Source organism: Littorina saxatilis, linkage group LG15 (assembly GCF_037325665.1).
Source record: "Littorina saxatilis isolate snail1 linkage group LG15, US_GU_Lsax_2.0, whole genome shotgun sequence".
Classification (NCBI taxonomy): Eukaryota; Metazoa; Mollusca; class Gastropoda; order Littorinimorpha; family Littorinidae; genus Littorina; species Littorina saxatilis.
This window is the reverse complement of record NC_090259.1, coordinates 42,035,381-42,048,759: the sequence shown is the minus strand read 5'-3', so window position 1 is coordinate 42,048,759 and position 13,379 is coordinate 42,035,381. Positions and strand designations below refer to the sequence as shown.

Below are 13,379 nucleotides of genomic sequence, written 5' to 3'. Positions count from 1 at the left end.
TCCAAAAACATATAAATATGTTATATTTGGATTAAAAACAAGCTCTGAAAATTAAATATATAAAAATTATTATCAAAATTAAATTTTCGAAATCAATTTAAAAACACTTTCATCTTATTCCTTGTCGGTTCCTGATTCCAAAAACATATAGATATGATATGTTTGGATTAAAAACACGCTCAGAAAGTTAAAACGAAGAGAGGTACAGAAAAGCGTGCTATCGTTCTCAGCGCAACTACTACCCCGCTCTTCTTGTCAATTTCACTGCCTTTGTCGTGAGCGGTGAACTGACGATGTTACGAGTATTCGGTCTTGCTGCGTTGCATTGCGTTTAGTTTCATTCTGTGAGTTCGACAGCTACTTGACTAAATGTTGTATTTTCGCCTTACGCGACTTGTTTATATTTAGTCAAGTTATGACTAAATGTTTTAACGTAGAGGGGGGAATCGAGACGAGGGTCGTGGTGTATGTGTGTGTGTATGTGTGTGTGTGTGTGCGTGCGTGTAGAGCGATTCAGACCAAACTACTTTACCGATCTTTATGAAATTTGACATGAAAGTTCCTGAGTATGATATCCCCATACGTTTTTTTCATTTTTCAGATAAATGTCTTTGATGACGTCATATCCGGCTTTTCGTGAAAGTTGAGGCGGCACTGTCACGCCCTCATTTTTCAACCAAATTGGTTGAAATTTTGGTCAAGTATTGTTCGACGAAGCCCGGACTTCGGTATTGCATTTCAGCGTGGTGGCTTAAAAATTAATTATGACTTTGGTCATTAAAAATCTGAAAATTGTAAAAAACAATATTTCTTTTACAAAACGATCCAAATTTACGTTCATCTTATTTTCCATCATTTGTTGATTCCAAAAACATATGAATATGTTATATTTGGATTAAAAACAAGCTCTGAAAATTAAATATATAAAAATTATTGTCAAAATTAAATTGTTGAAATCAATTTAAAAACACTTTCATCTTATTCCCTGTTGGTTCCTGATTCCAAAAACATATAGACATGATATGTTTGGATTAAAAACACGCTCAGAAAGTTAAAACGAAGAGAGGTACAGAAAAGCGTGCTATCGTTCTCAGCGCAACTACTACCCCGCTCTTCTTGTCAATTTCACTGCCTTTGCCGTGAGCGGTGGACTGACGATGCTACGAGTGTACGGTCTTGCTGCGTCAGCCGGTCAGGGCCTGACTACCGGGGGGGTTATGGGGGTTGCGCAACCCCCCTCCCCCCCTAGCCTAAACATGTACCTCACTTATTTAAAACATTGTTTATTATTGTTTATTTTATGCCGTTTCATGCAAGGAGCGACCATTTTCCTATCTAAGAATATGACCTACCCATCAGCTTCAGGGGGCTTTGCCCCCTGACCCCCACAAGGGGCTTTGCCCCTTGACCCCGCCAGGGGAAACATCCCCCTGGACCACCACTGGCAACCCACCCACCCCTCCTCTTAGCCTAGTCCGGCCCTGTGCGTTGCATTGCGTTCAGTTTCATTCTGTGAGTTCGACAGCTACTTGACTAAATGTTGTATTTTCGCCTTACGCGACTTGTTCTTTTGTACATTCTCAGCAGAATTCTTTTAGTTCAACCCCATGTACTGCCCAGATAACATCTTGTTTACTGTCGGCGTTGTTTTCATGCATTGTACCACGTTCTATGATGTTTTGGATACATAAATAACAAGTCGCGTACGTGAAGCGAAATTATAAACAAGTCGCGTAAGGCGAAAATACAACATTAGTCAAGTAGCTGTCGAACTCACAGAATGAAACTGAACGCAATGCAACGCAGCAAGACCGTATACTCGTAGCATCGTCAGTCACCCGCTCACGGCAAAGACAGTTAAATTGACAAGAAGAGCGGGGTAGCAGTTGCGCTCAGAAGGATAGCACGCTTTTCTGTACCTCTCTTTGTTTTAACTTTCTGAGCGTGTCTTTAATCCAAACATATCATATCTATATGTTTTTGGAATCAGGAACCGACAAGAAATAAGATGAAAGTGTTTTTAAATTAATTTCGAAAATTTAATTTTGATAATAATCTTTATATATTTAATTTTCAGAGCTTGTTTTTAATCCAAATATAACATATTTATATGTTTTTGGAATCAGCAAATGATGGAGAATAAGATGAACGTAAATGTGGATCGTTTTAGAAAAAAATGATTTTTTTTTTACAATTTTCAGATTTTTAGTGACCAAAGTCATCAATTAATTTTTAAGCCACCAAGCTGAAATGCAATACCAAACCCCGGCCTTCGTCGACGATTGCTTGGCCAAAATTTTAACCAATTTGGTTGAAAAATGAGAGCGTGACAGTGCCGCCTCAACTTTCACGAAAAGCCGGATATGACGTCACCAAAGACATTTATCAAAAAAATGAAAAAAAGTATGGGAATATTATACCCAGGAACTCTCATGTCAAATTTCATAAAGATCGGTCCAGTAGTTTAGTCTGAATCGCTCTACACACACACACACACGCACAGACACACACACACACACACACACACACACACACACACACACATACACCACGACCCTCGTCTCGATTCCCCCCTCTACGTTAAAACATTTAGTCAAAACTTGACTAAATGTAAAAACGCTGGCACTGGACCCGAGTACTCTTCAGACTGGCTCGCTCCCCCAGTATGAAAGTTTTTGTCTTGTGCACGTGGATTTAAAAAAAAAAAAATTTTAATTTATTTTACACAATTAAAAAAATTATTAGAGTAAAATAAAACGTTAAAACGTTCATAATAAACAATAGTAAACAAGAATAAAAAAAATAAAAAACACAAAAAACATAGACCACACATGCCGGGAATCGAACCCGGATCACTTTGGCCATAGGCGCACGTGCTACGATAACTTTACTAGAGTACTGTTGTGCGCCTTGAATCACTGTGTCCCTGTCGCTCTCTCTCGTGCTCTCTGTCTCTCTTTCAGTCTCACCGAGATCAAACACAGGCCCTTCAATCAGGAGTGGGCTTATGATATGCTGGGTGATCTTAGAATAACCCTTTTTAGCGGATGAGCGTATGATACGAAGAGCGGGGCACGAGGTGAGTGTCTGCAGAAAAAATGTAATAACTCCTAAAATACTAATTATCCTGCAACCATATTACAGTTGTCATAACCCGAAATGTAGCGCTACTTATTCACGTTGCTCTTTTTACAAAAAAATGCGTATCTATTGAATAACTATCCAAAACACAAGGCAGGTCGCTGATTTGTGGTCGGGTGCTCTTATGAAATACCCCCTGTGCGCTTATGATAGCTTGATTTTTCGGATCGGATGCGCTTATGACTGGTTTTTCGCTGCGCTGCCTAGTTTTTTGCTTGATGACCTGAATGATCTTAATTAAATGTTCTCATTTTACAGATCATGGATTATAGATGTTACCATTGTGGAGAAGGGTTCTCCATCTTCAAAGAAATCATAACCCACACAGTTGATAAACATGAAGCACATAAGCTTCGGTATTGTTTTGTTCAGCTTAACACGGAGTGCCTAGAACTTCCGAAAAGAGGCTGAAACGGAAATCTTCCCGGCTGTCAGGACCTACTGAACCGAGCAGGGGAGACCGCGGTGTTCGCCAGTACTTCCGTGTTGACGAAACCAAAGTGTTTTCTCATGTCAGACATGGGATTGAGCTGGAGTAGCTGATTAAGTGTGTGTGTGTGTGTGTGTGTAGGACATGCAAATGTGTAACATGCGAATGTACTGACTAAACAGTATGTCTTTTTTATGCTGTGAGACAATGTTAATGATAATCGGGATATATTATGACCTGACAAGGCTTCAATGACTGTACATGCAATTTAATTACAGTTAATTAATAATGTGTGTGTATGCGTGTGTGTGTAGGACATGCAAATGTGTAACATGCGAATGTACTGACTAAACAGTATGATGTCTTTTTTATGTTGTGAGACAATGTTCATGATAACCGGGACATATTATGACCAGACAAGGCTTCAATGACTGTACATGCAATTTAATTACAGTTAATTAATATTAGAAAGTATAGAAAGTAAACTTATGAGAGAGAGAGAGAGAGAGAGAGAGAGAGAGAGAGAGAGAGAGAGAGAGAGAGAGAGAGAGAGATTGAAATTAATATTTTGCAGTTTTCTATGCTTTTATTAAAACCAATGATATGAAACTAATCTTGCGTCTTCATAAAACCAAAAGGAGTAAAATTAAAACTCTAACAAACAAGTGTTTATTTCCTTTTCACAAAGTTCATGATAACCGGGACATATCTTCAGACAAGGCTTCAATGACTGTACATACAATTTAATTACAGTTAATTAATATTAGAAAGTATAGAAAGTAAACTTATGAGAGAGAAAGAGAGAGAGATTGAAATTAATATTTTGCAGTTTTCTATGCTTTTATTAAAATCAATAATATGAAACTAATCTTGCGTCTTCATAAAACCAAAAGGAGTAAAATTAAACTCTAACAAACAAGTGTTTGTTTCCTTTTCACAAAGTTCTGAACAGTAACTTTAAAGCGGTTGCAACATCAAAGGTGGATAAGAATCCTTAGATGTTTTTGTTTCCTGGGCAACCCTGCATCTGCTTTTGACATGACGATCTCTTCCCTGTCTGAACTTGAACTCCACGCCACAAAACTGGCACCGAAACTCTGGCATTGGTGCATGCTTCAGCCTGTGCTGAGTTAAAGCCTTCTTCGATGGGCACACTTTGGGGCATTCATCCCACGGAAAGCTCTGTGACGGTTTGCTGCTGCAGGAGTGCTGTGCAAGACTGGTCCTGCTCTGGTAAGTCTTCTTACAGGCAGCACAGCTGAATGGCTTCTTCTTTTCATGGCCGTTCAAGTGAGACTCCAGCGCGACTTGACTAACCAGCGCCTTTTTACAGATGAAACACTGGAAACCCTCTTCGTGAGTAGCCCTGATATGTCGCCTGAGATTTGGCAAGTGCTTGTAGGTGTTTCCACAAGCGGTACACAGGTGAGTCTTCCCCCTGTCCTTCTTCGCAGGCTTCGCAGGCGTGCTGCTGGCTGGGGGTGGTCCTGGGTCAGCCTGGGTAGTTTCCACTTGAATCTCCTGAGATATGTCCAGGTCAATACCACTGCCGTCCATGATCCCAGAATACTCCATCTACAAACAGAACGCATCTCAAACCCTATTAGTGTTTTTGTTTTCAAATCAACATTCCTTTATGAAAGTGGTGTGTGTTTTAGCTAGGATAATGAGCGTGAAATAATTGAGAGATGTCATTGAGGCTGCATTTTTGTCTAACCCTTTTTCTGTCTAGGCGCAATAGTGCAATTCTGGCTAGTTTGTCGGCAGTATTAGTAGGAAGTATAAAAAGACACAAAACATCTCACTATTGGTCGTACATTTGGTGAAGCAGAGAACTATATTTTATCCTACATACGTGAGAGAGACACCCGTGAGATAATAATCGTTCAAATCACCCGTGTGTATATCATGTAAATGAGGTCATGTCAAGCAAGTCTGGCAGGGACCTGTTTTTCCACTGCTTATGATGCCAAAGTCACCGAGACAAACGTCATTATAGAAACAAAAATTGCGCTCGCTAATTACCCTCGATGAATCTTTAGAACTAACACGTAACGCCACACTTTCAGAGTGACGTTTCTTTGCTTTGACGTAATAGATTGCACGAGGCTTTAGAAGAGATCGAGGTTCCAAAACAAGCGTCTTCAATTTAGGTGCCTCGTCTGCAAGACATTTTCAGTAAAATACACGTAAGTACAGTATGTAGGATAAACAGAATACTACATGGCTTGCTGTGTCGTACCAGATTTACACTCGTTGCTTTTTCAAATAGTGAACAGCTCGCTTTCGCTCGCAGTTCAATATTTTAAAAAACAACTCGTGTAAATCTGGTACGACACAGCAAGCCATGTAGTATTCTCTATATCTCTATAGGTCTTCCTGTCACTGGAAGCAGCAACACTTGAAAGCATAAGTTCCCTTGACAAAAGTCATTTATGATTGGCGTCATCTATGAATGACGTCACTGTCTAGACAAGTGCCGGTATTGGCAAACCTTGTCGCGGCAAAGGGCTAAATAAAATAATGTGTATACGTTTTAGTAGCAACAAGGTAGCAAGAAAGTGGGAACTAAGCAGCGCAGCGAAACCAGTCATAAGCGCATCCGATCCGAAAATCAAGCTATCATAAGCGCACAGGGGGGTATTTCATAAGAGCACCCGACCACAAATCAGCGACCTGCCTTGTGTTTTGGATAGTTATTCAATAGATACGCATTTTTTTGTAAAAAGAGCAACGTGAATAAGTAGCGCTACATTTCGGGTTTTGACAACTGTAATATGGTTGCAGGATAATTAGTATTTTAGGAGTTATTACATTTTTTCTGCAGACACTCACCTCGTGCCCCGCTCTTCGTATCATACGCTCATCCGCTAAAAAGGGTTATTCTAAGATCACCCAGCATATCATAAGCCCACTCCTGATTGAAGGGCCTGAAACACTGCATTGTTTGTTTCTTTGCCGAGACCAAATCCCCACCCGCTGCTGCGCTGGCTGGCTTGCAAATCGTCTCGCATGCGATACGCATGCTTTTCTCGTGATCGGCGGTTCTTTTTGGCGAACTGCCTCGGGTTCAAGTTTAGGTCGCTCCAGGAGAAAAATTCTTGTGGATGTTGGCCTTTAAAAGGCAAACCCATTCTTCTCATGAAAACTTCTCATGTTTGTCTCACCATCTGAGATATAGCCCGGTTTTTACATGGGACAAGATTATTCCTCTACTTGGTCACATTCCAAAAATCAACAACCTGAATTATCCTGGTAAGTTGAAATATTTTGATGAAATATTTTTTTTTAAATCAGAAGAAAAAAAACCCAACGCGCAACGTGAAAACACCACTGGTTGCCTTGACCAGAGACATACATTGAAGAGATGCGAAGCGAGGCCACTCGCGTGAACTCTTGGGGTACCGCGCTCGGTCAGCGTGACCTCGCGCGATTGTCTATGTCTCTGCGGCCTTGACACAGTTCCTAGTGTGCACAGAGAGTACCCAGGCTGTTCATTTTCGGTATGTGACCAAGTGGAGGGGGAGTCTTAGTCCGGGCCATGCTAAAGCCTGGCTAGATCTGAGACTGAGCCGAACTGTTTTCACGAGAAGGAGCCTGTCTTGGAGGATGCTGTTATCACATTTAAAAGCCTGGTGGACCTAAAATGAGCACACACACACATCAAGTTATTACAATTAATGCTGCGTCGCTCACAAGAAATAACGGTTTTAGGTGTGACGAAAAAAAGAACAGGGCCTGAGTACGGTGATAAATACGAGACTTATTTTACAACCATTTGAAAAATATATACATCCCCCGTGGCTGCCCGCATAACGAAATCGTTTTTCTCGTGTTTTAAACTTGCCAGTGTTACTGCACAGAGCAGAGTCCGTCCCGCACGTTGCTTTGTGTACATCACGTGGCCACCCAAACACCCGCACAACGCAACATTTTCACGAGAAAAACACGTTTATTTGTTTGCTTTGTCTATACTGTATTACACATTTCTATTTACATTTACCACTGACACACCAAATTGTATACTTTAGTTTGCAAGTGAATCGTTATCATACAAAATAACGTTATCACGAGACGAACAGAGATCGTCTGCTTCTCAACTGTTTCGCGCAAATCGTGTAATATCTATTTTTGCGGAAACCTCCCGAAGAAATGCAATCTCAGCGGCTTCCACCTGCAACATAGTCGTGCTTATTTGGAATGTGACGTCCTGTACTTCGTCAGTCACACCTATCTCGAAAACTAAGCGTCGCACAGAACCAGCGCCCTTCCATTAATATGTACCCAACTACTGAAACATTGTACTGTATGACCGTGTCTGTCAATTCAAAAAGGCACTTGACTCGGCTTTCTGACACAATTTCCGTATTGGTCATGTTACAACTTCTCACACAAAATCGAACAATGATGCAAAAACACTAGATACCAATTAAAAACAAGAAATTCCTCCGAGGTAGGAAAAACACCCCCGTTGGTCAAAGGGAAATAACCATTCTCACTGCCACCAACTGAGAAGGTTATTTCCCTTTGACCATTAATATCTCCCTCTATAAGTCCTTGTAGAATCTTAATCCATCAATAACTCCCTAACCGTGTGTTTGACTGGTCCCAATTTTTGTAAGGACCGTCTCAGGAATGTATAGAACCTGTTCACCAAGTTTGGTGACGATCGGTCCGTTCATTCTTGAGATCTATATGCGAACACAAACAAACAAACAAACACATGGAGCGAATCCTAATCTTAATCTTAATCCACCAATAACTCCCTAACCGTGTGTTTGACTGGTCCCAATTTTTGTAAGGACCGTCTCAGGAATGTATAGAACCTGTTCACCAAGTTTGGTGACGATCGGTCCGTTCATTCTCGAGATCTATATGCGAACACAAACAAACAAACACATGGAGCGAATCCTATACACACGGGGGTGTAAAAATCGGAAAAAACTATTAATAGCGGCCAACATGCAGCAAATGCCTACATACGGAAATGCCCATTTCATTATCTATTCAGAAAAGGTCGCTTTGTGCGGCTATCCTGCGTATTTCTTCTGTGACGTATCCCGACTGATGCAGATGTTGGCTGCTTTAACTGGTCTTTGCGTCAATTTTGAAGGGTTACAGTACAAAAAGTTGTAGCGGCAATGATATCATATAGCCTATACGCGCTTCAATGGTTGATTCGAGGCAACCACCGTCGTTCGCGTATTGTGTACACCTGCCGTCTTGCGTCTACTTTTGTCGCATTGCTAGCGTTTGGCTTCACAAAACTGTAGCAATTTCCTTTTTTTTCTCAGATAAAATCTTTCTTTAGTGTGGAGACATACCTGCCACAGCAGAGATCAAGGGACACAACTGCATGTTTCTGCCCTCATCAGTAATAATAAGTTGTACCCCTTGAGTCAAACTTAATGCCCGCTTCCGAACAGCAAACCGTTAACTGATGCCGACTCACATCATTCAACTCCGGGAACACCACATACATGTAGTCCTAGAGGAATACCCGGCTTCGCCGGGGTGAATCGCGAGACAGAGACAGACAGCGTGGCGTTTCACCACAATCACCTTTGAAGGCGAAGTCCTGTCAAACGGGATTGAGAATTTTAGAGCTTATTTCTTAGCCCCATATTATCTGTTATTGCTTCTCAAATGCCAGAACATACAGACAGACAAAAGCCGCTAGACCCCATCACAAACAGAACTCTACAATCCACAGGTGTGCCCACACAAACACACACACACACACACACACACACACACACACACACACACACACACACACACACACACACACACACAGAGAAGCCGTATATATATGTATATCTATATCTATAAATATATAGAGATAGATGACAGTGTATTTTTCGCGTGGCTATAAATTGATTCGACCTTTTCACTTTTACAGTAAGGACAACTTACGGGTACATGCAAGGAAAGCCCACAACTTCTAAGGCGAACAACTCTGCAGAGTCTGCTGTGAAGGGCGACGGTAGTCTCCCTGTCACACTCGACCCCCTTTGAATGAACTTAAATCCCTCCCAGGTGGAATGGGAACAGCACGAAAATGATTCAGTGACCAAAACACCACAATCACCTTTGAAGGCTAAGTCCACTCAAACGGGATTGAGAATAACTGTAATGGCTTCTCGAAGGAAGGCCTGAACATATACTGACACACAAAAGCCGCTAGACCACATCACAAACAGAACTCTACAATCCACAGGTGTGCCCACACAAACACACACACACACACACAGAAGCCGTATATATATATGCATATCTATATCTATAAATATATAGAGATAGATGACAGTGTATTTTTCGCGTGGCTATAAATTGATTCGACCTTTTCACTTTTACAGTAAGGACAACTTACGGGTACATGCAAGGAAAGCCCACAACTTCTAAGGCGAACAACTCTGCAGAGTCTGCTGTGAAGGGCGACGGTAGTCTCCCTGTCACACTCGACCCCCTTTGAATGAACTTAAATCCCTCCCAGGTGGAATGGGAACAGCACGAAAATGATTCAGTGACCAAAACACCACAATCACCTTTGAAGGCGAAGTCCACTCAAACGGGATTGAGCATAACTGTTATGGCTTCTCGAAGGAAGGCCTGAACATACTGACACTCAAAAGCCGCTAGACCACATCACAAACAGAACTCTACAATCCACAGGTGTTGCCCACACTCACACACAAACACACACACACACACACACACACAGAGAAGCCGTATATAATATATGTATTTTTCGCGTGGCTATAAATTGATTCGACCTTTTCACTTTTACAGTAAGGACAACTTACGGGTGCAATCGTGACATTCTAAAAATAGTAACGTAGTAACGGGAATATGGATTGACGCCACACGAAGGAAGGGAGATAAACGCTGAAAACACTGGAGAAGATAAGGAAGAGTTACTGGGAATGGATCCAGAGAAAAACAGAGAAAAACCAAAATCGGTTCAGCGCTGTGCGCTGAGAGCACGTGTTGAAATAATTATCTCATCGATGAGGTTGTGTCCGGGGTCTCTCTGAATAAGCCCACCAAATTTGAAGCAGATCCATCGAGAACGTTGGCCGTGCATCGCGCACAGACAGACACACAGACAGACACACAGACACTAGTCGTATATAGATGTGAATGTCGCTCATCTCCGTCTTTCTGGACCTTTATCCCGCTTGCGTACTCTCTAACTTTAAAACCTTCCCTCAAGCACTAGATCGAAGCTCTCGTATAAAGCATCTCATCTCGTCAGTGCAGATAACGAAACTACATTCAAAGAATCCTTGCTCTCCAGCCAACAAGATGTGCTCCGACGCTAAGCGTTCAAACGAACGGATGTGCATGTGTGATGTATGTAAAAGCCTGGGGATGACTCTGGTCAGAAACTGACGGTTTACAGGAGCAGGATGGCTATCAGTATCACGGCGCGGCCGTCACACTCACAAAGTTCGGCGACAACAGCGTGATAACACTTCTTATGTAGGTTGCCTTGTATATTTGAGCTTTTATCAAACATACATCATTCAGAAATTATTTCAACACAGCTTGAATTTAAATTTAAAACAAATTCTAATGACAAACACCTTCTCCCCCTTTACAGATACAGCAGGTTCAAGACATCACCCATCATCCATACATTCTTCCCAACACACAACAGGTTCCAGACATCACCCATCATCCATACATTCTTCCCAACACACAGCAGGTTCCAGACATCACCAATCATCCATACATTCTTCCCAACACACAGCAGGTTCCAGACATCACCAATCATCCATACATTCTTCCCAACACACAGCAAGTTCCAGACATCACCAATCATCCATACATTCTTCCCAACACACAGCAGGTTCCAGACATCACCAATCATCCATACATTCTTCCCAACACACAGCAGGTTCCAGACATCACCAATCATCCATACATTCTTCCCAACACACAGCAGGTTCAAGACATCACCAATCATCCATACATTCTTCCCAACACACAGCGGGTTCAAGACATCACCAATCATCCATACATTCTTCCCAACACACAGCAGGTTCCAGACATCACCAATCCATACATTCTTCCCAACACACAGCGGGTTCAAGACATCACCAATCCATACATTCTTCCCAACACACAGCGGGTTCAAGACATCACCAATCCATACATTCTTCCCAACACACAGCGGGTTCAAGACATCACCAATCCATACATTCTTCCCAACACACAGCGGGTTCAAGACATCACCAATCCATACATTCTTCCCAACACACAGCGGGTTCAAGACATCACCAATCATCCATACATTCTTCCCAACGTTCATATATCAGAGGTAAAATAACCATAACATTAAAATCATATTGTGCACAGAGGAAGTGATCAGCAGTCACGTGACTTGTGACTGCGGAGAACTAAAGGGAAATGAACTTCAAGCAAATCCCATTGCCATCAGTCAAATCTTAAAATATGCGGCCTGTAGGTGACATGAAGCTGCATCATCATCAGCAGCAAATCTCATGACTTTACTGTCAAGTCAGTGACAAGTATTGCATCGAATCATCATCAGCAGCAAATCTCATGACTTTACTGTCAAATCAGTGACAAGTATTGCATCATCATCATCAGCAAATCTCGTGACTTTACTGTCAAGTCAGTGACAAGTTATTGCATCATCATCATCATCAGCAGCAGCAGCAAATCTCATGACTTTACTGTCAAGTCCCGGCACGGTTGGCCTAGTGGTAAGGCGTCCGCCCCGTGAGCGGGAGGTCGTGGGTTCGAACCCCGGCCGGGTCATACCTAAGACTTTAAAATTGGCAATCTAGTGGCTGCTCCGCCTGGCGTCTGGCATTATGGGGTTAGTGCTAGGACTGGTTGGTCCGGTGTCAGAATAATGTGACTGGGTGAGACATGAAGCCTGTGCTGCGACTTATGTCTTGTGTGTGGCGCACGTTAAATGTCAAAGCAGCACCGCCCTGATATGGCCCTTCGTGGTCGGCTGGGCGTTAAGCAAACAAACAAACAAACAAACTGTCAAGTCAGTGACAAGTATTGCATCATCATCAGCAGCAAATCTCATGACTTTAATATTGTCAAGTCAGTGACAAGTATTCAGTGCATCATCAGCAAATCTCATGACTTTACTGTCAAGTCAGTGACAAGTATTGCATCATCATCAGCAGCAAATCTCATGACTTTACTGTCAAATAAGTGACAAGTATTGCATCATTCCGTGTAATATTGAAGTTTAAAAAGTGCAAGAAACACAGGAACCCCAAGATGAGACTTGCATCGTAGAAAATACCGTTTACTAGGGAACAAAAAGTTGTATTCATGCCGAAGATGTGTCACAGCCGTGACAACAAAAAGCACTTTCCGAATGATTGCGTTGAGTGGATGAAATGTACCTAACGAATGATTGCGTTGAGTGGATGAAATGTACCTAACGAATGATTGCGTTGAGTGGATGAAATGTACCTAACGAATGATTGCGTTGAGTGGATGAAATGTACCTAACGAATGATTGCGTTGAGTGGATGAAATGTACCTAACGAATGATTGCGTTGAGTGGATGAAATGTACCTAACGAATGATTGCGTTGAGTGGATGAAATGTACCTAACGAATGATTGCGTTGAGTGGATGAAATGTACCTAACGAATGATTGCGTTGAGTGGATGAAATGTACCTAACGAATGATTGCGTTGAGTGGATGAAATGTACCTAACGAATGATTGCGTTGAGTGGATGAAATGTACCTAACGAATAAAGTTAGACAAGTTAAACTTGGTGTAATCAAGACCACGTTACACTTG

At 41.9% G+C, this 13,379-nt stretch overlaps 1 protein-coding gene across 1 annotated transcript; it reads right to left on the bottom strand.

The window, feature by feature from the left end:
• Nucleotides 1-4,528: 4,528 nt before the first annotated feature.
• On the bottom strand, nt 4,529-5,128 carry LOC138948028 (gastrula zinc finger protein XlCGF7.1-like). The gene has a single exon (XM_070319555.1). It carries the CDS (start codon nt 5,126-5,128, stop codon nt 4,529-4,531), a length of 600 nt encoding a protein of 199 aa, XP_070175656.1.
• Nucleotides 5,129-13,379: the final 8,251 nt, after the last annotated feature.